Source organism: Panulirus ornatus, chromosome 3 (genome assembly GCF_036320965.1).
Source record: "Panulirus ornatus isolate Po-2019 chromosome 3, ASM3632096v1, whole genome shotgun sequence".
Lineage (NCBI taxonomy): Eukaryota > Metazoa > Arthropoda > Malacostraca > Decapoda > Palinuridae > Panulirus > Panulirus ornatus.
In genome coordinates, this window is record NC_092226.1 from 70705453 (window position 1) to 70730290 (window position 24838).

The following is a 24838-nucleotide window of genomic DNA, read 5'->3' on the forward strand; positions in this document are numbered from 1 at the left end:
AAGGAATCGAACCCGGTACCATTTGTGTGGTAGCTGGTGACACTAAAGTTACCACGTTCATTTGCATTATATTTGTGTTCACGTGTAACAGTAATGAGTAATGTGAGCTTGACGGGGTATGACCGGACATGAAATTGCGGGTATTCGATTACTCTGGTAATCGAATGGTCGTTTCTTTATTATGGGTATGAGCCAGGTGTTTATCGTGTACTCAAGTCTTGCATAAATGGTACCGGGGTTCGAACCCTTCCTGTTGGTGGGTATTGTGATACAAGATGTGTATGGGCGTTACCGGACTCCGCTTGCTTGAGGCGAAGCTGCATCATTGTGAGTACAGTCTCCTCAAAGAGCTTTTCACTCCAAAGGAGCCTACATATCCCTGCTACTGGAAGTAGCGCAGCCCTTGTGCTGCAGGTGTCTTACAGGACAAAAAAAAAAGAAAAAAAAAATATAGGGGCTTTGATAATACCAAGAATCGTTCACGGAAATTGGTCTTGGAGTAATTTGTGGGTGCGCGCGTGCGCGTACGAAGGGAGAAAATGAAAGAGAATTGTTTGGCTGCCAAAAATATCAAAAGCATACATTCATAAAGAAGAAATACAGCATTTGTATCTATAAACATAAACATATAATTTATACATTTAAAGGTCTACATGTCCACATGCATATGAGTAAAATTATTACGTATATGGTACACATGATTATGTACACACCCACACACACACACACACAGAACATATACAAATAGATCCAGCTGTATGTTCGTAAGAACATACACATTATCATACCGACATACACCCACAAACGGAATGTACATGAATTCGAACACGCCCAAGTATACATGTTTGAGTCGTACACACACACACACACGCCAATATATATATAATATATATATATATATATATATATATATATATATATATATATATATATATATATATATATATATATATATACTGAAGTTCATTTTCACTCACAGGTTCTCATTGGTCGCAACCTCTACATATCATGTGATAAAGTACTTAAATAATAATATTGTTAAAATGAGAATAATCACATGGCCTGACTTGACAGCCCATGTTAAGACTAGAGATAATCAGTCATTCATTCATTATGTTCCCTAAGGCACATGATAAAAAATATATCACACACGCTTTTGAAGCTTCATGCATTTGCTGGTCTGGCTAGTAGCAGTTTGGGACAAGTCTTCGTAAACTAGGAATTTATTCTTTGGTCCTTGTATGTCTTCCTGTTACAGAACACCACTGGGGTATATATATATATATATATATATATATATATATATATATATATATATATATATATATATATATATATGACCAATTGTGTGCACGTTCAAGTGTTCAAGGAGTACTAGTTATTTTGTCTCAGAGCAACTCGAACTTCGTTGGAGGGGAGGTGTCCTTCTGCGTTATCTGTCCGTTGAAGGACGCCTTCCTACGGAGTGCCGACCTCCGGGATCCCGGCAGGGAGACGGCCAGGGAGGAATCCTGGCGAGTCCTACCACCAGAGGTAACTGGGGAGTTCCCTAAGGCAAGTAATCCTGCTGACGATGAGTCCTGGACAGTCGAAGTACCGTCAGTGCGTGCGTCTGCGGGAGCAGGGTTGAGGGAAGTGGGCGGAGACCTGCTTGACGGAACTAGGGGGTCGCATGGCCGCGGGGGCTCACCGGGACTTGCATTCGGGTCGGGATGGTCGACCGTGGGATCTGTTGTGGATGTGGAACGGATTATGGGCTTCGGGACGTTTCTGTGAGCCTCCTGGTTGTTGAGCGGCGTTGCCGGGGCGCTAGCGGTCTGCGACGCAAGGCCCCTTTCCACAGGGAACCATCTGAATCGCTCCCCCGTGGCATTCCCGTGTGATCGGGTGCCTACGGGTAGTCTCGAGCCAGCGCCGGGAGGCGTGATCGACGGCGCCAGGGTACTGGCATCCTCTGATGAAGTAAGACCCTGAAGATTGGAATAAAAAGCTGGCATAAGCTTCGGTGACGATGATCGAGACTTGACGCTGTTTTGAGAGGTGTTCATAAGCGTCGGGCTACTCCCTCCCTGCGGGGTGTGAGCGAAGGGAGACGGGGAGCGCTGGATGACCGGCGACGCGGGTGACGGCCATAAACTGCTGCTGTGCGGACGAAGGAACGGCGTTTGTGGATTGCTGGAGGGAGTTACAGGACCGCTCGAAGGTGTGTGCGTACCGCTAGCTGGGGTGCTGGGGGTGCTGAGCTGGAGCTGGGCATAACGTAGCTCCCGACTGTCGTGAGGTATGAGCAGCGTCGGCAGGGCGGCTGGATGAGCCGTCTGGACTCCGCCGCCAGCCTGGAGCCTCTCGCTGAAGTGAAGCTCCTGCTGCGCGTCGAAGTTGGAATACAGATGTCTCTTAACCGGTGGCTCGAGGCGCGTGTCGCCCGCACCGACACGCTCGCTGGGGTCTCCCGGCCCTCCGGCACCGTCTGGGGTCCTGCCCAAGAAGGTGGTGGCGGCGCTTGGTGAGGCCCTACGCACTATGGGAGAGGCGCTCTTGCCCAACCTCGGACTCCCGTGGGGCGTACTCCTGTACCGGCCGAAGTCCCTCTCAGAGATGTCTAAAACAGAGGGGAGAAATGGGGTCGGCAAACTCTGGTCTCAGTTATGAGTGGCTCAATCCTTCCTGACTCTAGTCCTGTCTGTGAGCAATTAATCATGCTAAACTACCACACAAAACCCATTAAGTCAGTAAGATGAAGATGATAAATGACCATTTAAATATATACATTTCAAGGACCAATAACATCACCAATCATTGCTATTATCTGATCTAACAGGGGAGTCCTGAGAGAGACATGAGGAGACCGCCATGAACAAACTAGAACACCGCGAGGACGGTCTCTCCAGAGGACGTCTTCGAGGGTGTTCTCGCCTCACCTTCGTCGCTGGCCTCGCAGGAGGTCATGAGGGCCAGCTCGTCCGAGTCGTCCTCGCTCTCCCTGGCGCACTCGGTCATGAAGCCGCACGTCTCCGACCGCTGGTACCTGGGCAAATGGAAGGGAGGCAGACGCCATTGAAGCAAATGGCGTTTAGTTTTCTCATGGGATCTGATAAGGAGTTTGCTACACCCTCAGTGAGTGTATTGATAATGACAGCTATGCATTCCATCACTCGGGTAGGGTACTTGCTATAACCTATAACAGTTGCCACGTTCCGTCTTAAAACTGTCAGGTAGCTGGTGGATAGTCTTCTAAAAAGGTGTGTGTGGGTGTGTTGCAGTAATTCTTTTTTTGTCGCTGGAACAGTCGTGTCAAAGTCCAACTGCCTCACTCCCAAGGGTCGTACCGTCGTGATTGAAGGTCGCAACGTTGTGATCGAGGGCAGTTCCGTCGTGATCGAGGATCGTACCGTCTTGACCGAGGATCGTACCTTCGTGATCAAGGGTCGTGCCGTCTTGATCAAAGGTCGTACCATCGTGATCAAGGGTCGTGTCATCGTGATCAAGGGTAGTATCATCGTGATCAAAGGTCGTATCCGTGATCAAAGGTCGTGTCATCGTGATCAAGGGTCGTATCCGTGATCAAGGGTCGTGTCATCGTGATCAAGGGTCGTATCCGTGATCAAGGGTCGTATCATCGTGATCAAGGGTAGTATCATCGTGATCAAAGGTCGTAACATCGTGATCAAGGGTCGTACCGTCCTGATCAAAGGTCGTACCATCGTGATCAAGGGTCGTATCCGTGATCAAAGGTCGTATCCGTGATCAAAGGTCGTATCATCGTGATCAAGGGTCGTAGCATCGTGATCAAGGGTCGTACCGTCCTGATCAAAGGTCGTACCATTGTATCCCTCACAGTTCGTCTCTGTCGAGCTTGAGTTAATCATCCCTCAGTTAGCGAATATTCTGACGATCTTAATGAGCGTTTTACAAGCTGGCTAATCATAAACAACAGATTAGATACCAATCACCTTCCATATACTAATGTAATTCGTGTACACGTATTAAAGTAATTCGTCTACTTCTGAAACGAAGTTACCAAGATGTGCAATCAAACGGCGGATACCTTTGAGCGGCGAAGATGCGGGCAGTTCACACACGCTAGAATGTACCATTTCAAAGTTAACTGTCGTATCGGAAAATAGTACTAATTACATATTTGGATAATTAATTGTCAACAGTGCGTCGTTCACCTGGCATCGAAATATCCTCATAGGTGAACTCTTAAAACTTAAGAACGCTTGGGTGATCACACGATCTCTCTCTCTTTGCCATCCAGGTCGACAGGAATTTTAAACATCTCAGCGCGTCTGCAAAGGTAAGGGGGCGCCAGGCTCTGCTGTCGTGGGCAGAAAGCGATCACACGCCATGTCCTAAAGGTCAGGCATGACGAGGGGGAGGGGCTGCTCTGAACAAGTGCCAGCAGGAAGGAAGATCACTATTATTTTATTTTTTTTTTTTTTTAAATAAGTTGGTTGTACAGTGACACGGGGATTTCGGCGTCTGTCGCAAAGCCCGTCGGGTCCAAGGTCTGTAGAGAGAGAGAGAGAGAGAGAGAGAGAGAGAGAGAGAAGATGCGTGATGATACTACGAAGCTGAGACCAGGTATTCCTAAAAGGCTGTAGATAACTATACTATCACAGAAGCCATATTCGTCCATTCAGAAGATATAATGCAACGAGAAAATGGCCTCTAAAAGGCTGTAGACGACTATGGTATCACAGAAGCCATTTTAATCCATTTAAAAGATATAGTTCAATGGCTCCTAAGAGGCTGTGCACGAGTACTGAATATCAGAGGCCATTAAGTCACTGAAAAGATACATCACAAAGAAAATGGCCTGTCTAAAAGGCCACACAACTTTGTGTTACACCGAGTTAAATGATCCCTTTGTACAATTGGCAGGCAATCTTTCTGCTTGTTGGGTCCAGCCTCTTGTCCCTCCCTTAATGTCATATGCTTCCTTGAATCTCAGTGGTGGTCGTTGTGTGCATTCTTCGTTTTCTTCCCTTTTTTTCCGCCAGTCCTTATTTCTCTTGTTGACGAAGTGATTTCTGACGTACTCTTCTCTCACCGGGCATCCAGTCGTCTCGTCCCCATCCCCCACGAAGCTTAACGCGTTGGTGGGGTCTGTGTGGAGCAATGATGGCTTGAGCTAGGGCGTCGGGGATTAGCTTCTCCTTGGTAGGTTTAACCATGCTGCAAAGGTCAAGCTTGAACTCTCGCACCTACACATGTTGTGCTATTTACTCTCCTATACTTTTACGTTCCTTCCTTTCTCGGTCTGTCAAAAATGGAATTGGTCATTTCTGAGTTTAAATGAAGTTCTAAGAGTATTCTAAACTGTAGTGAGAGCGCCGAATAGCCATAGATGCTCCAGTAGCTTGGGTTAAGAGCCTAAATTCAATAATCTAATCCAATCCAGGATTCCAGTGATACCATCGTGTCTTGAACTCTTTGATGATGTCGAAGATATATTCTGTAAACATCGTCACAGTCCCTAGCTTCGTCTCTTCGTTGTATATCAGATGACTTATATTTCTCTCTTGAGACTCCCCTGATGATGTGATTATTACACGAAAGTGCACTTGGGAACCTGTCGTGTTTCATTTTCCCCGTGGACTCATAGGAATATATATATATATATATATATATATATATATATATATATATATATATATATATATATATATATATATATATATATATAAATATATATATATATATATATATATATATATATATATATATATATATATATATATACAGTCACGTCTCTCCTGACTCTTCTCTCTTCCAGTGTGGCCAAACCGTAGGCTTTTCTCGTTTCTTTTGAGCTTACTCCTTCCGGTTCTGGTACCATTCTCGCTACAATCCTTAGACCATTACTGGGAAGTCTAAATGTGACTCTTGAAGTTAGGGGGGTCAGATTATTGTGGCATATTGCATCTTGATGGGAATGCACAGCGTAAATATTCCTACTAAACGTCCCACACTCGAATTAGACTGCAAATTTGACATTAGTCCATGAGAGAGCTTACCATCAGGGTTCAAGATGTTCGTAAGACACATTTCCTTTACTGGATCAATATTCTTTCCCAGGTAACCAAGCATTTGCTTTTTAACCGTAGTTTTCAGATTACTAGTCCATGAGGCCGATCTGTAGTCTAGCATAATCTCTTAGTAATATTTTCTTTAAAAACTGTTGTAACATTTGCCATCTTCCCACTTTCTTGTGTGTGTGTGTGTGTGTGTGTGTCTGTGTGTGTGTGTGTGTGTGTGTGTGTGTGTGTGTGTGTGTGTGTGTGTGTGTGTGTAGTTCCCATGATTATTTGTCCTCTTTTGAGTCTAATTTCATCTCTGTTCTCTTCCGTCTTGATTTCCCACACTGTGGTCACTGTCTGTGTCTTACAAGGGGGGAAGAACTTCACACAAGTGTCATGTCCCGTCTCTTACACTCTTACGTGCAGCGTGTCCTTATTGTCGTGTGTGTGTTGCACCCACATACAATCCTACATAAGCCAGGAACCCATTCATCAATTAACCCCATGGGGAGGAAGAATACTTGGATTGGCTGTGGGCCGAATGCCACGCCCAAGTATTCGAACTCGGGCGGGCAAACATTCGTCAATCAAGGCAAAGATAACCACTAAACTACAGCAGCTTTCGTGAGTGACCAACAGAGGGAACACATAATCAAATATAAACAAGATGTTAACTCACCTGGAGTAGTCGCAGGACCGACTGCAGTAGAAAGACACGCGTTCGAATCTCTTCTGAAAATCCACCGACGTGTGCTGCGGGAAATACAAAAAGAACACACATTACAGTAAGTCCGTAAATACATTATATATATATATATATATATATATATATATATATATATATATATATATATATATATATATATATATTATATATATATATATATATATATATATATGTTCAAGTCATGTCTATATATGTCTATATATGTCTATATATGTTCAAGTCATATATATATATACATATAAATTTGAAGACTCGCAAAGAATATGTTTACAAATGGTTTAATATATCCGTAGACTTTACGTAGAGAAGTGTGAGATGATGATAACGTAGACTTCTTTAATTTGTTTTCAGTTTAATGAACAGTGGGTCACAATGACCGTAGAACCTATTCCAATGCCAGCTAAGTGTGGCTTGATAAGATGATGGACGTGTCAAGGTGAGAGCTAACACAGCCAGTGGATGGAGCGAGAACAACCAATGGAAGTTACGAGCATTAACTAGTGGACGGAGTAGGGGGGTTTGGCAAGTCGATCGCGTTTTCATCAACATGAATTATATGGGATGATAATTTTACGTTTTCTTTTTGCTAGTGACATGGTGTCGGCTGATGAATTTGCTTTGTATATCTGTCTCAACTGTTTGTTTGTTTAGCTGGAATATGGGTTGGTTTGTCTAAAGGTTTTAAAGTGTAAGGATAAAAGGAAAAAAAGATTCATTTCCCCAATATTGCCTGGTAAGTCTGTACGGCCATTTCTGATACTGGCAAAGTATAATAAATTTGCTTCATGAAACTTTTTTGTTTTTCATATTCATTTTTTTCCTGCATGTGAAATGTGAGTTTCTACGTCCCCTTTTAAACCTCCCAAATGAATTGCGTATTGGTCAAAACCATTTTCCTTCAATAATTTTTAATTTAGTATGGGTTAGTTAGTGGAAACATTTCCAGCAAGTGAATTATGACTTGCTAAATTTGTGGAGATTTTCATTTCTTCTATGCGAATTTTGCGTTAAAAGTCCGAAATTATTCTGTGCTATCGACACGTCAGGAATATGTAGGAAGACAAGGCCATACAATGTGTTACAGAGCTTACACTCGTATTTGTATCACAATGAGGGGTTACATCTCCTCATAACCTTGCTAGTACAGAAAAATGGTTTGGTACGATCGTAAACAGTTAACAAGACGTGAGATGTGGGTCGGCACTACCGGACTGTCTGTCCCTTCCTGTAGCCTGCTGTAAGATGGTACATTAAAGACAATGAATTATGAAATCCGGGTTTTTAATATCTTTATACATTTGTATTACTAAAACGTGATATACAAACACCGTAGATTACAATTTATATATATATATATATATATATATATATATATATATATATATATATATATATATATATATAGTAACAGGAGTAAGGAAGGATTTCGTATGTACGATGTAGAACAATACGCGTCTAACACATCTCTCGAGTCATACCGATATTGTACAATTACTGTCAACCTCCCAGGGCAAAATAACCCCACTGGCAATTTTGCCTCCGCCTGCAGCTTTCACTAAGTACAATGTTGTGGCTTTTGGTGAATCAACAGCATTTTCTCTTCTTATTCATTTGGAGAATTTCTACGAAACTATAATTATTAGCAGACGATTGTGAAAAGGAAACCAGTAGGTAGTGAAATGTGGGTTGGAGAGTACCTAGAGTTTCTTTTGGCTGTTGATTTGTGATTTAGTACCTCGGTGCGAAATTTAGTTCATGGTCTGCAGACTATATATATATATATATATATATATATATATATATATATATATATATATATATATATATTCATACTATTCGCCATTTCCCGCGATAGCGAGGTAGCGTTAAGAACAGAGGACTGGGCCTTTGAGGGAATATCCTCACCTGGCTCCCTTCTCTGTTCCTTCTTGTTTTTATATATATATATATATATATATATATATATATATATATATATATATATATATATATGCTATAATGTGGGTGGGTAATACCAGTGAGTTTTCGTGTATATGTGAATGTTGGGTGGTAATTCCACAGATATTTTTGTTCTAAGAAATGCGTGCAGTGCAACGGGATTTAGTACTCAAGTTGCTCCTCGAGTGGGTACAAAGTCCTCGAGCCTCACCTTGAGGAGATACTTGGTGATGGCCAGGAAGGTGGGCCTCTCCCTGGCCTCGTACCTCCAGCAGCGCCTCATGAGTCTCTGGATGGGCAGTGGGCAGTTCTTGGGCCGGCCTGGGGTGGCGTACCTCTCCACCACCAGCCGGATCACCTCGTCGTTGGTTCGATTCTGTGTGGCGAGACAGGAGCGTTAGCCAATCCACATCCCCTGCTCCTGACTGCAGCGCAGCGTCGAAGCAGCTGCAGAAAACCCCACAAACGAAGGGGCTCTGGTGTCGTCAGAATATAGTGTACATGCCCAATGACAAACTCGTATACACACCGAAGGTATTTCGCTTCCCGCTCCCCTCCTGCCGGAGACCTCACCTTGTAAGGCGTGACTCCCCTGGTGGCCATCTCCCACAGGAGGACGCCGTAGCTCCACACGTCGCTCTGAGTGCTGTATAGGCTGAACTGTAGGCTCTCGGGCGCCATCCACTTCACCGGGAGCGCTCCCTGGCTGCCTGCCAACCAGTAAGCGCGGGATATATAAATAAATATGTATGTATCTATTTATATACTTTGAATATATATTTATATGGCTTGTTACTGTTGCATTAAGCAACGCACGTATACACATTTCACATCTAAACCGTCTCAAAATCTGTCACTTTCAGGACATCAAGGGTCGTAAAAGTCTAAAAACACAAAAGCTATTAAAAAATAAAAAAAGGACTCCTCGTCCGCAACCTCCCAAACCCTCAGGTCTTCAGAAAGACCTGACCAGCGACCTCGCAAGAGTCTCATTCACGCCACAAACGCGTATCAAAATACACGTCAAGAGGTGGAGTCTGCGCGAGGCTGGAGGAGGAGGATGAGGAGGAGGAGGAGGATGAGGAGGAGGAGGAGGAGGAACACCCCCCCGCTGTTCCTGACCTGTCCTGTAGTAGTCTGACTTGAGGTTCCGCGTGAGGCCGAAGTCGCCGATCTTGAGCGTCAGCTGGTGGTCCAGCATGCAGTTCCTGGCGGCCAGGTCCCTGTGCACCAGCTTCCCCGCCGCCAGGTAGGCCATCCCGTCGGCCGCCTCCACCGCCATCTCGATCATCTTCTGCAGGAGGAAGACACAGAGGTTAGAATTCTTAGGATCGTGTTCTGATGGGCGACAGCCTCGTACTCCCGTCTTTATTATCATCTGCAGGAGGAAGAACATGTGAGGAGGAGGTAGAGGTGATGCGGTGAGAACAATGAAGATGTTAGTGGGGTGTCGAAGGACCCCCAACTGCCATTTACATCATCATCTGCAGAAGGAAGATAAAAGAAGGTGTGGGTAGGACAATATACATGGCAATGGGTGGGTTCTCACACCAGTGCCAGACATCATTTCACTGCTACAGGTGGCGGCTGATGTCACTACATCACACGTACTGCAGAGGACTATATATATATATATATATATATATATATATATATATATATATATATATATATATATATATATATATATATATATACTTGCTACCTCCTAGGGCAAGAGCGTCCCAAAGGTCACTGCAGAGACCTGAAGTCTCTCCTGACGGGATGACACTGTCACAGACGCGTGCACGATGTCACGAAGTCGTGGCAGACTGCTTGATGTCTATACACCATAGCAGTGAAATCAGTGAGATCTCTATCCTGTTTACAGGAAGTGGTTGTAAAGTTTTCATTCAGTCCTTAAACAATCACACAATGTTTACGTAACTCCATATCACACAAATATTGTCCTCGTACAACCACAGTCATACAACTATACAGCTCTCGTTGTGTCGTATACATACAACTACGCAGTTCACATACAATCATGGTTCTCATACAGTCATACAGTGCTCATGCAACAATACAGTCCTCATCAACTAAATATCATAGTTATACAGTCCTCACACAACTATACAGCCTCTTGTAACCATACATCGAAACTCCTAATACAGTTTATTCCATGAATACAACATATAACTTACATAAAGTATGACTACACGGCGTGGAAGCGACAAAATAACACTACACTCAACCAAGTCAATGAATAACACGAAAGAAGATGCAAATATTTACGTCTGCCATATAAACCACTTTTCTCGTACATTAAACGAGTCTCCATCCACTGTGGATGGCTTCACCAACGACGCGAAGCACCATCTCCGTGTCCGACTCTTCTATCCGCGTCTCTTCCATTCGCGTGTCTCTCCCTCATCTCGTTACTTGCCTCGTGTGATTCCGAATCACTTGGTGCTGCAAGAACGCTTCCCTCTCATACCGGAGGTTCAGGAGGGACAAGATGCAGATCATCACGAGCAGAGAACGGTAATGGAAGTCGCCTTCAGCCGCATACTGCCCATAGGCCACGGTAACTGCGGTCAAAAAACTTCGTGCAAGGCACTGTAAGCCCTGGACTCCTCGTACCATGGAAACGATTACTGTCTTTTAAAATCCCGCTGCGTTATTAAGGGATTTTACAAGTTACGAGAAGAGACTTTGTTCGCAAAAGCTAAAGCGGAAGCCTCGCCTGCGCGATCCAGTGGCCTCGATTGTTGGGGGGGGGAACGTAATTCAGCAAAGGAGAGGCTTCCGCTTCCCCGAGATTATTTTGGCTTTCCTCCAGAGCTCGAGGGAAGTCGGATATGTTACTGCCTGCAGACACGTTTCAACCAGAAACTGCTGAGCGCGAGGGTTCGATCCTTTACGAAAGAGAGTTAAGGTTCCTGAGCACGAGAGGGCGCGATCCATATTTATGATGGTGGGTTCAGGCTTTGACCAGGAAAGTTAGGATGGGTTGAAAGGCCGGGCTATCAGATGCAAGGGTGCTATCGGGGAGCTTGAGGGTCGTACCGTCGTGCTCGAGGGTCGTAACGTCGTGATCAAGGGTCGTAACGTCGTGCTCAGTCGTCGTAACGTTATAGTATAGTTCATCAGAATTTCCTAAAATCACTGGAGCATCCACAGTCGACTCTTACAGTTATGATATTAACCATGAAATAATATACATATATATATATATATATATATATATATATATATATATATATATATATATATATATATATATATATATATATGTCAGCACTCGTTCTAAAATGACCACTGGAGAGTGAAATTATCAGCCAAGATTCTACCACTAACGATGCCCCAATCACACGTAGAGTAGTCTCCAATCACAACAAGAGCACTAAAGAACCACCAATCCTTGTAGTCACTTCCAATCATAACCAGATGACTAAAGAACCACCAATCCTTGCAGTCACTTCCAAACATAACCAGATGACTAATAGAGGTAGGCACGTACTACCAATCCACGCAGCATCTACCAATCATAACCGGAACACTCCTGAAGCACCAATCCCTGCAGTAAACACCCAATCATAACCAGACGAGTATAGGATCCTACCCACCCAATCCTAGCAGCCACCACCACCAGTCAGTCCCAGGGAGGGAGGGTGAGGGAGGGAGAGGGAGGGAGCTGTACACTGCGACCCACGTACCTGGCCTGTGATAAAGTTGGGCGGGTGCTTGTTCAAAAAGGTCTTGAGGTCTCCCTCCTGCATGAGCTCCATGACCACGTAGACCGGCGCGTAGTCCCCGACCACCCCGAGCAAGCGGACTACGTGGTGGCACGAGATGTTCCTGTAGGGAAAGAGACGAAGGCTTGGGTTGGGGGTCGGTCTGGTCGTACATGTGTGTGTCTGTGGGGAGGGTCGCATGTCTTCAAGGGTTACTGACGGATAAGTTATCCATTCGAAGTCGCTCCGATGTGGCTAAAGTAACACACTGGAGACTTATTGAAAAAAAATGGGGTTTAAACGAACCTCCCCTGTCCCTGCCCTTGCCAAGAGCACGGTACTGCGTTTAAAATATCTAATACAGAGAAGAAAACATCCTTGAATATCATCCTATTATTACAGTCTGACTGAAGTCTCGTGACGTGCTAGGGAATTTGGCATAAATAACACTCCGGCATTCTCTGCACTGACACAAGCGCTTAACTCTCTCGGTATACATGCCTTCAGCTCGCCTTCAAGTGCCACAAGCGCCTCAGGTGCGGTGGACCGTGTGTGAAGGGTGACACGTCTTTCCAGAGCACCGATATACCTACAGCTCAAAAATCAGAAAAGGTCTTTTGGAACAAGATGGTCTACACTGACATGGTAATCAGCATCTCGTAAGTGGGGTGGGGTACCTCCTAATCACCCGTTGATGGAAATCAGCTACAGGAAAACCAACGCTACACATACAGGAAAGGATTAAGTGTCCCGTTAACTCATCTGTTGCCCTATGAACAATCGTCTGCTTCAGTCGTGGCCGGAATACACCATCAACCGTCTTCTGTCTTCTCCCGCCGGAGTCGAGGATCCAGCCACAGTAACGGTCGTCGCATCTGACGTACGAAATGATGACGGGAGGACGCTCACCCACAAGCCACGGTTGAAGACGTCACCTAACCCCACAACATCACTGGTGATGACGTCTTCAGCATGACGGGCGCAAAAAAAAAAAAAAAAAACACACATGCTTGATGAAGTCAACCGCGTGACGCGCACTGGGGAGGAGGGTTCAGGGAAGCGTTGTATTCTCCCAGACCGACGCATGAAAATCCGCGCGACACTCGGAACGACAATGCCACTCTCATCCTCCTCGATCAAAGGGCGGAGTTCGGCCAGTGAATGGGTGTTTGTGCCGAAGGGAGAAGGATGAGGGCTTGGGCGGCCACTGTGGCGAGAATGGGAAGGAATACGAGAGAGAAATGAAATATCCCTGTGCATTATATTAGTACCCTGTATCTTAACAGCACTGGCAACTGATGTCCTTATATATATATATATATATATATATATATATATATATATATATATATATATATATATATATATCCACCCTAGGCTGATCCTGGTACCCATTTTATCGACTAAACCCTTAGAATGGATGAACAGCTGGGCTGACTGTGGACCAACTGCCGCAACCAGGATTCGAGCCCATGCGCTCGACCCTGGGCGGCCCGTGAATGCGTCATGGTCAGGAACGCTAACCGTACACACACACACACTGGCCTTTCATTGTCTAATTGACTCATTGGAAACTATAAAATCATATTCGTCTCACGCCTTGAATGGATTATTACATCAAAGATGATATTCCTAATTACTTTGCGTTATATCTATCACGACTCGCCTACAAGAGATTCCAAAGCCTACCACGGCAAGACAGACTCTGTGGGTGACAACGTAACACTTGATATCTGCAAATAACTACATAATTCATATGTAATCAAATAACCGCGAAGAATTCATTCCACGCAGCTCAAGGATGCATGTATAATCGAGCCTCGCACCAACTGCTCTGAACCGAAGCGGATGAGCCAACCCTGCTGAAGGTGTCGCATATTTCAAGCGCAATCCGCTTAAACCTTTGATTCCAAAGCCGCAATACATTATCTCTGACGCACTCGGTCATGTCTTCGGCAGGAGGCAACATCCACGAACCCTCCTGGTGCCTGGTGGTACCAGGATGATACCTCGCGCCTCCCCAGGTACTCCCTAAAGTCCCCCCAACCAACCACCTCACCCCCTTGTGGATACTCACTGGACAACGGCTGCCTCCTTCAGGAACTGCCTGATCTCCTCGTTCGAGGCCCTCTCGTTGTGGGTCTTGACGGCCACGCGGGTCCTCTTGCCGTCCCTGGTCAGCTGTCCCTCGAACACCATCCCGAAGAAGCCGTGGCCGAGGGGCCGGTCGTGGAAGACCTGGAGGTCGTCCCGCCAGAAGATGAACTCCTCCCGGAAGATCTCGGCAGGAGCGAACCCTTCTGTCGGGGGTGAGTGGGGGAGAAAAGGTAATCAGACGACCCGATGATGATGGTCTGCGACGTGGGTATGTGCTGGAGGACAGTACATGGGATGGCCATATAACAGAAGACCTGATGGTCTATGACGAGGTTATGTGTTGGAGGACAGTACATGGGAAAGCCAATTAACAGAAGACCTGATGGTCACCGACGAGGTTATCTGCTGGAGGACAGTACATGGGAAGAAAAGCCAGATAATAGAAGACCTGGTAAGCCAGACAGAAGACCTGATGGTCTATGACGAGATTATCTGCTGGAGGACAGTACATTGGAAAGCCTGATAACAGAAGACCACAGTCAGAGCACCATACCTCGTTTTCTATACGACTGAAGCACGTCAGAGAACGAGTTTGAAGGCAGACAACGTTATATCATCCTGACACAAAATGAGACGAAGAAAAGATCTGGTCTGTGAGGACAGACACACGGACGAACACATGCGTGACATATGCTCGCGAACACAGACAAATAGATAGATGGAGATAGATAGATAGATAGATAGATAGATAGATAGAGAGAGAGAGAGAGAGAGAGAGAGAGAGAGAGAGAGAGAGAGAGAGAGAGAGAGAGAGAGAGAGACTGACCTCGGTAGTAGGGGTTAATATCGACCTTCTCCAAGGTGTCTGGGATGCTGTAGGTGCGCCTGTGGCGCCTCCACAGCCAGTAGGTGAAGGCGGCCACCACGGCGCCCGCCAGGCCCAGCAGGCTGGAGGCCACCACCAGGGACACGTCCGTGGAGGAGGCGTCCTCCTGAAGGTGGGAGGGGGAGAGACGCACATGGGAAGAGCCACATTCAAGTAGGCTGGTCTCCCTCCGTCAGGAGCCATGAAGACATTATCACTGTACATATCTAATTTTTGACCTATATACCACATTTATTCCATGTTCTTCTTCAAGAATACAGTAATGTATTATTACTTCTTAAGAATACAATGTTCTCTCTTACGAACACTTACAATAATATATTCTAATCAATATAATAATGTCCATGGGCAAATGTAATCAATAAATTCAAATAATCACTTACTATCACGAAAAACGCCGGTGTGGAGAAGTTTCCGTACTTGGCCTTTGACCTGACCTTCACCCAGACGGTGTAGTTGCCTGGGGAGAGGTCATGGTACTCCACCTTCCCTCTCCGAGATTCGAACTCGCCACTGTTGATACACCGATCCACCACCAAGCTCTTAGGGAAGTACCATCACAGGTCTAAATACATATATATATATATATATATATATATATATATATATATATATATATATATATATATATATAAATATATATATATATATATATATATATATATATATATATATATATATATATATATATATATATATATATATATATATGAATATATATGAATATATATGAATATATATATATATATATATATATATATATATATATATATATATATATATATATATATATATATATATATATATAGTCCTACGAGTCCATAGGAAAATGAAACACGATAAGTTCCCAAGTGCACTTTCGTGTAATAATCACATCATCAGGGGACGTACAAGAAAGAAATATAAGTCACTTGCATCAATGACAAAAGGCAGTGCCAGACTTAATCTTGGCAGATACACACACACACACACACACATACATAACATACATTACAGTAATGGAAATCTTGACCATGACCAACTTACATTCACATTTCACCATTTTTTCTAACCCACTCGAACGACGGGGGTTCCCAACAACAACAATAACTGTTTAGACTGGCAAGCTACCAACTTGAAACAGGGTGTGGGTTCGAATCCCGGACCGGGTAGCCAGCCCGGGTGTTTATCATCCACACGCACACATAGACAGACACGTACAGAGACACATATTTACTTGGATCTTAAGGATGTAGGCGACGACCCCTCCGTTGGGGTTCTCTGGGGGGTCCCAGGTGATGACCACAGAGTCCTTGGACGTGTTGCTCGGGACCATGGCACGTAGGGAGCCCTCACGAACCACGTCAGCCACGTCTGGTGAGGGAGAACGGTTTTACCGCGCCTTCTCAAGCAAGAAGGTGTGCGACCCTTGAGCACGAAGGTGTGCGACCCCACCCTGAAGCACGACGGTACCCCCTTGCAAAACACCCCATGAAAGACAACGGAATAAGCAGACGCTTAACCCACCCACAACTCACCGCTGGCTCTGGTGTAGGCAGCGGTCCTGGCGGGGATGTTGGAGCAGAGCTTAATCTGAGGGCTCTGCTGGCCCCACTGGGCCGGCACTGGCACCGTCAGGGGTGCCTGACACGCCACCACGCCCACGGTGTACAGCGAAAAGTGGTGGAGGTTGTGTAGCGTCAAGCGAGGCGCCCGCGTCAGGTGGACTTGCTGGAGCAACACGGAACCTGTCGGGGGCGACACAGACGTACAAGCACATGATACACACTTGGTACACATAATAGAGGAGGGGTGGGCATGGGCGTTGTGGCAGTGTGGTACAGGTGTCTGGCGGGTTAGGGTAGTGTGGCGCAGGTGGTTTGGTCGGTCATGGCTGCGGTGGTGAGGTACAGGTGTGTTATACAGTCATCATCTACATATACACAAGAACAAGCGAGGTGACGCGAGCCAAGAAGGATATTGGGACTCACTGAGGTTGGGGTGAGGTCGGTTGTAATGTGTGAGGTTGTCCTCGTGGAGTTGGTAGTCGGCCTGGATCCCAGCGTGGGTCGGGAACTCGTGCACCGTCTGCCCCTGGTGGAGCGGGAACTCGTGCACCGTCTGGTGGAGCGGGAACTCGTGCACCGTCTGGTGGAGCGGGAACTCCCGCACCGTCTGGTGGAGGGTGAACTCGTCGCCCTCGTTCTCCCGGGACGGGGTCGTTAGAGAAGGTTCCTCGGAGTTCGGGGCGCTCCTGACGACCTCACCGCCCACCACCCCGGGAGGGGCGCTCTTGGCGGGCCGGTGCGCCGACTGGAGGTTCGTCTCGAACTCCTGGTCGCTGATGACGAGGCTCTGCCGGGTCCTCCGACGCGACCTGTTGATCCTGACGAATCGTGGGGGAAAGGTCAAGGTCACATGACCCCAGCAAAGATTCTTAAAAGGCTCAATGACTCGTAATTAGGTTAAGAAGCCATTTCACAATACAGATTAGAGGAAAAATAATGATAATAAGGTCATTAATTACTTACATCGTGGCTCAGAGGTCAAAAATTATTGTATTCTGGTTATTCATTTATTAATGATTCAGTTTACTGGTTCCAGGTGAATCAATAAAAATAATGATGTTTTCTCAAGTCCATCATATCATTTAAAATTGATAAACTGATAAAGAAAAGGGTTTATATTATCATGTTTAGCATCAGTTATCTCGTCTGAGAATCCGTAGTTAACAAGTGTTGTCTGGTTGAAGGACAGACCCTGTGGGAGGAATATCCACGATCTAAGTTTTCGACATCGAAGTGAGGACGAAAACACGAAGACGTCACCTGACCACGCGCACTTACTTCTTTACGTAGACGTTGTCCATGATGAAGTCTTCGAAGCTGATCTGGCCCATGACCTCCTGATCTTCGTGGAGGCGCGGGCTGCGGCAGGAGCAACAGGAGGCCGCGGCGGTGGGCTTGGCGTGGCAGAGGCCCCCACCACCTCCCCCCTCGGCCTCGGTGGCTGGGGTCGCCGTGGTGGCGGTCTTCAGTGCTGGCGAACTGCTGCCCTCAGCCACGCCCATGGCCGCCATCTTCTTGTCAACGTAGCTCCTTGCTGGGGATAAGGCGGTCAGTACACACACACACACACACGTCAGCTTTCCCTCTACATCCTGTCCCCACCTCCTACTGTCTCACTAGACCTCCCCTCCCCTCCCCAGACTGATCAGTCCAATAAGCTTCTCTGCGTTACTCTGGACGACAGAGTAAGCTGGAAAGGAACGCTGTCAGCACCATCCATCATCACACGTTCCAGCAACTGCCTCCGCTGCAAAGTCGCCCCAAGAACATCTACACCATCTTCCATCACCCACCAACGCTTTCCCCCCTCGCCTGACCCAACTCCCGAGCCACCACACAGTTTTGGCTACTTGTAGGAAAAGGTGTGCAACGTCAAGAACAGGTGTAAAACATCATTCTCGGTCCTTCCTTATACCATCCTTCAACAAGCGATCAAAACACACTGGTCCTCACGACTATCTCTCTCTCTCTCTCTCTCCAGCCATCACCCGGACGGACCTCACCCGTCAGCAGCGCTACAACCACATCGAGGCCATCCGACCTCGCGCGCATCCCTACAGAGACCCAAACCCCTCCCTCCCTCCATTTAGACCATTCTGTCAACAACAACCACCACTGAACTATATCAACCTCCCGTTCATTCTCTACAGACCAATTGTTTAAAGTGGTATGTATTTGGCCTATGTAAGCTTAAGTGCTGCATTTGAGTCATTATTAACCATTATCATGAATCGTTATCATCACACACACACACATATACAGACGTGAGCGACGTACTCTCCGGGTTGCAGAAGTCGAAGTCATGTGGTATCCTCGGGGTGTCTGGCAGCAGCGTGAGCGTGACCAGGTAGTGGTCGATCTGGCCGTTGGGTCGTCGAGGTGGCTCCCACCACAGCTCCAGCGTCGTGCTGTTCGGCGACGCCCACTCCAGGTGCACCGGTTCGGTCGGGTCTGCAGAGGAGAACGTGAGGACGAACAAAATGTGCGAAAGTTAATAGACACGGTGGTCGGCAGACCCCATGGCTATGGCCGCAGAAAAGAGAAAGATGTTTATTAATCGGGTGGTTTTTAAGTCAGCCCGACTTGTGGAAATGAAGGTTGGCGTCTTAAATATCTTACGTCCTTCTTAGTTTTTCTTATAAAAAATAATTGTACAAACATGACACACATCTTGTGTCTGTTTCACCTCTAAACATTCGACCTCCAACCCTATAAAAACTTATAAAACAGTCCAGTTCCACAATGAGGGGAGGCCACGGGAACGTTACAGGCAATTCTTCATTAAGATATAAGGAAGAAATATATACGACGACTTCGCTTACGTGTTAAAGAAAACGAGGAAGTAGGACAGGCCTTGAGGTGAGGAGGGGGGGACGCAGGTAAACTTACTATAGGGGCTGGTCACGGCGTAGAGGACGTCGGACTGGGCGCCCTCGGCACTGGAGGCGAGGGAGTACGTCTTGACGTAGACGGCGTAGCGGGTGTAGGGCTCGAGGTTGACGATGGTGCCGTAGACGGCGCCCCCGATGCCCGTGGCGTTCCCGGCGGCCATCTCCACCGTAGACCACCTGAAGGAGGTAGGGCCAGAGGAGACCACATGATGACCTCGCGAAGGCTCAGAAAGGCACGAGACATACACCAAATGTAATCATGGATGACCATGAGGGAGGACCAGAAAGGCACGAGAAAGACATACACCAAATGTAATCATGGATGACCACGAGGGAGGACCAGAAAGGCACGAGACATACACCAAATGTAATCATGGATGAACACGAGGGAGGACCAGAAATGGACGAGACATAATCAAATGTAATCATGGATGACCACGAGGGAGGACCAGAAAGGCACGAGACATAAACCAAATGTAATCATGGATGACCACGAGGGAGGATCAGAAAGGCACGAGACATACACCAAATGTAATCATGGATGAACACGAGGGAGGATCAGAAATGGACGAGACATACATCAAATGTAATCATGGATGACACCGGGAGGCTCAGAAAGGGACGAGTCACATACCGAATGTAATCATGACGGCTCTATCAATGTAATTACCAGATTTGCAAATATTTAGTGATGCATAACGAAAACACATAATTACAAGACAAATAACCTTTTTTTTTTTTTGCTATATATTATGGTTGTTAAGTTACGAAATACGTGATTTTTAGCAGAAATCTATATTCTATTCATTACATTACGAAAGTAGTGAAATCTTGGCAGAAATTTAATGACATTCAAAAAGTAGTTAAACTTTTGCAGTATTCAATTTTGTGATCATTACAAAAAAAAAAAAGCAGTGAAATATTTACAACTATATTGATTATCATATTACCAAAAAAAAAAAGCAGTGAAATTCCAACAGAAATCAACAGTGCGATTTTTTTTAGATCAAGCAGTGAAAAATTTGTCCTTTAGTGCATTTGTGCTTCACCACAGATAAGAGCAGAAAAAAATTGGAAATCCTTATCTCAGCATAACTTACTATAGATAAGAAACTTTGTCACTTGCTGAGCCCCAGGGCCTTCGAGACTATCTTCCTCTCCTCTCTCTCTCTCTCTCTCTCTCTCTCTCTCTCTCTCTCTCTCTCTCTCTCTCTCTCTATCTCTCTATCTATCTATCTCCAAGAGAGAAAGGGGTCCACTTTTTTCAATAGGAGGGAGGAAAGGTTTCCCACCATTTCAAAAATCTACAATAATCAAAATGACGGTATTCATCTCACCCTTGGTCACTACATGGCCCCTCACTCTCGTAGAGGGAGACGTTCTTCTCAGCCTTCTTGTAGTTGATGTAGTAGACAGTGACGGAGGGGAGGTGGCTGGCTACAGTCACCGTCAGGGTGCCGTACAGGACGGAGGTGCTGACGCTGGCCTGCAGGGGCGTCACCTTGCCTGAGGGCGTCCCGTGAGGGCAAGGGTCAAAGTGAGGAAAGAAGAAAAAAAAATGGAATTAGTTAAAGTCACGTAATCTATCAGACGTTAATGTTACGTAATTTAACAGACTAAATTTCTTTTTTAAGGTTACGTAATATGACAGACTAAAATAATTTTTTTAAGGTTACGCAATTCGACAGACCAAAATTCTTTTTTTCAAGGACACGTAACTTGACGGTCTAGAATCATTCTTCAAGGTTTCAAACTCAACTTGGGCCAGCATAGACTACGAGAAGGATTAGTTAAGGGAAAGGTTGCGTCCCACCCACTTAAAACAACTCCCATCCATCAACATCTACTGTGGCATTACTGCTGTTAAGGAGGAAGGTGCTGCGGGAGGAGGAGGAGGAGGAGGAGGAGGAGGAGAAGAAGGAGGAAGAGGAGGAGGAGGAGGAGGAGGAGGAGGAGGAGGAGAAGGAGGAGGAGGAAGAGGAGGAGGAGGAGGTGGAGGAGGAGAATGTCTACACTCACAGGGCACTTTGTCTCCATTGGAGGTTAGGGAGACGTCGGTGTCGGAGAGGCCAGTGATCTTGGTGTTGTTGATCAGTTCCTCTACGTGGTGGAGGCACAGCTTGGGGTTGGACTGCACGAACACCTTGCCCTTGTCGATGGTGAGGTTGGTGGTGTTCCACAGCGTCTGGAGGTTTGGGTTGTCCAGGATCACCAGGGAATAGCTGTGGCAAGATAGCGTTAACTGACAACACCCTCTCTTTCTTTTTTCCCCCGTTCTCTCTCTCTCTCTCTCTCACACACACACACACACAAGGGTAGCAGAAAGCTCATTACTTGGATATCTATTGTGCTAATTTGACGGAGTAATTTCACAGGGTGAAGAACTGTTCAAATATCGCTGTTATTGGGCTTGTTGGATAGATAAACAGCCGAGCGTGAATATTGGTGCTTATTGTGGGTCAAATCCGAGTCTATGTAGAGATTTTTGCGTTTACACACACACACACACACACACACATATATATATTCCTGAGTCAACGGGGAAAATGAAACACGAAAAGTTCCCAAGTGCACTTTCGTGTAATAATCACATCATCAGGGGAGACACAAGAGAGAAATATAACAGTCAGTTGATATACATGTTTACCAAATGGCGTCCTTGCTTCGTCTCTTCGATGTATATCGACTGATTGTTATATTTCTCTCTTGTGTCTCCCCTGATGATGTGATTATTACACGAAAGTGCACTTGGGAACTTTTCGTGTTTCATTTTCCCCGTGGACTCATAGGAATATCTTGATCACGCGCAAAATTGTGATCCTTTCCAATATAAATAAATAAATAAATAAATAAATATATATATATATATATATATATATATATATATATATATATATATATATATATATATATATATATATATATTACGCACGCGTTTTGGTCTGAAAACTATAGATAAAGACCTTATCTCTACGTACAGAGCTTGCAGAGTGTGCGACAGGGCGCTTATCTCTCTACGCACAGAGCCTGCCGAATGTGCGATAAGGCGCTTATCTCTACAGACAGGACCTACCGACTGTACGATAAGGCGCTTATCTCTACATACAGGGCCTACCGACTGTATGATAAGGCGCCTACTTGGACACGAATCTGAAGACGCGAAGCCATGTGCATGAACTTCCTCCAGTTCGCCTTACGGAGAAACGTGCCTCAATTACTCCTCCTAACTCTGCTAAACGCACCCGGCTGACCTGAATCCTTTCAAACCAGAACTTCATCACGAGATTAATCAAAAATACCTTCTCAATGCTCCATCAACTCACGAGAACCCTCCTCAGCTCATCATGTCGCATCTCATTTAATTCAATTGAAATGAATTTCGACACACTTTATCGAATCATGTTTCATTTAAACCCAACTTTTCAAAGCCTCACAGCGATATACACGTTGCCAGAACAGAAAGAGTCTCGACTCACTAGAATGTATTTCGACTCCTGAAACACGTCTCGACTCTGTGGAACGAATTTTGAAATCTGGATTGACTGGAACGCATCTCGACTCACTGGAATACATTTCGACTCAGTGAAACACATCTTCACTCACGGGAACGGGTATCCACTCACTGACACACATTTCGACGCACTGAAGCACGTCTCGACTCACTAGAGTGCATCTCGACTCTGTGAAACGCATTTCGACTCACTGCAACGCCCGTGCCTCGACATTTCGAAGCATCAGCGCTCATCAGAATGTCCCACCAGATTAACACACAACTACGCATACCGGGACGCGTCCTAAACCAAAAGACGCATTTCAATCCATTGCACTCTACGCAATCCCATCCAAGACGTCATATGGATCGCTACATCGCACTGGGGTACGATAGAACGCAAAGGGATTCATTACGACATTGAAATTGGCATCCTAAGGCTGTAGATCGCATCGGTAACACACATGAAAAGGCTTACTCCAATGCAACATACAATTATGAGTGTGGAGTATCATTACAACGCTTCCTACCTCCCTGAAACGCGGATCAACAAACCCACGCCAGCAGGTCATGAATACATCCTGGCTCACCCGTCCTCACACAGGAACGCATTCCCATTCGCCAGCACACACGTCTTGGACGCTTCCTGCTTCGCTAGTATTCACTTACCGTTCACCACGACCTCAAAATTCACACCCTTACGTCCACGTCGGCTGGCTGGACCGCATCTGTAAACACGGGTCAACAACACGGCGGCGGTAACGTAGCGTAACGGCAGCCACGACACGGACGCCAGGTAGCGTAGCGACAGCCACAACACGGACGGACGGACTGATGGCACGTCACAGTCACACACACAGGCAGTGGCCGTCACCTGCTCACCGTCCGTAGCTAGATGTCTCAGCCTGTCTGTCTGTCTGTCTGTCCAACCAGCCAGCCATCATCACACGCTTGGTAGATACAACACGAGACTCAGGGCAGTTCAAAAGGACACCAATGGGTAAATAGCATAGCCTCCAAAAGTCGCCAGGTATTTTTTTTTTGTTTTTTTACTTAGCATCAGCGGCATCTATCGTGTAATTACATAACTGCGTCATACTATAACTTCTAAAAATCCACGTTATGCCGTCGGCATGAACCATGTCCTCAAGTGGTTAAAGAATCTATGAGCGTATGGTATTTCAATGCCAAATGGTGAAATTTACCCGCCGTTTTCTTTTATACCCGCTGACTCGTTCAAATTAATCTTGATGACGAGATAATCATCTAAACTAAGCTTCCATCCCCGATATGAGATAACATTAGTTAATTAACAGAATAATCTGATTAACAAATATTTAGTTAGTGTGTAATATAATGACATGCTGGAGTTAAACTTAACGTGGCTCAAAGTCGTATACCAACATCTTACAGATGAACGAATTTGGAACTATATGACAGGTAAAAAAGCTTCCTTAGAAACATCGACATTTTGTCACAGCTTCCTCAACAGTGCCGACAACTACCCAATTCATTTCGTT

At 45.7% G+C, this 24838-nt stretch overlaps 1 protein-coding gene across 4 annotated transcripts in view; it reads right to left on the minus strand.

Annotated features, from left to right (window-relative positions):
* Nucleotides 1-533: 533 nt before the first annotated feature.
* LOC139763218 (insulin-like growth factor 1 receptor) overlaps nucleotides 534-24838 on the minus strand; it is a 141100-nt gene continuing 116795 nt past the window's right edge. For all 4 annotated transcript variants that reach the window (XM_071689033.1, XM_071689022.1, XM_071689055.1 and 1 more), the window contains exons 12-29: nucleotides 21848-22050; nucleotides 21166-21334; nucleotides 19827-20005; nucleotides 19215-19388; nucleotides 18216-18471; nucleotides 17361-17755; nucleotides 16908-17117; nucleotides 16607-16743; nucleotides 15774-15932; nucleotides 15331-15496; nucleotides 14485-14707; nucleotides 12390-12531; nucleotides 9814-9985; nucleotides 9265-9401; nucleotides 8903-9067; nucleotides 6706-6779; nucleotides 2922-3028; nucleotides 534-2602 (exon numbers count right to left, since the gene is read on the minus strand). In XM_071689033.1, coding sequence (XP_071545134.1) covers nucleotides 1389-2602; nucleotides 2922-3028; nucleotides 6706-6779; nucleotides 8903-9067; nucleotides 9265-9401; nucleotides 9814-9985; nucleotides 12390-12531; nucleotides 14485-14707; nucleotides 15331-15496; nucleotides 15774-15932; nucleotides 16607-16743; nucleotides 16908-17117; nucleotides 17361-17755; nucleotides 18216-18471; nucleotides 19215-19388; nucleotides 19827-20005; nucleotides 21166-21334; nucleotides 21848-22050 — 4282 coding nt within the window. In that variant the 3' untranslated portion in view covers nucleotides 534-1388. The remainder of the gene's footprint in view (nucleotides 2603-2921; nucleotides 3029-6705; nucleotides 6780-8902; nucleotides 9068-9264; nucleotides 9402-9813; nucleotides 9986-12389; nucleotides 12532-14484; nucleotides 14708-15330; nucleotides 15497-15773; nucleotides 15933-16606; nucleotides 16744-16907; nucleotides 17118-17360; nucleotides 17756-18215; nucleotides 18472-19214; nucleotides 19389-19826; nucleotides 20006-21165; nucleotides 21335-21847; nucleotides 22051-24838) is intronic.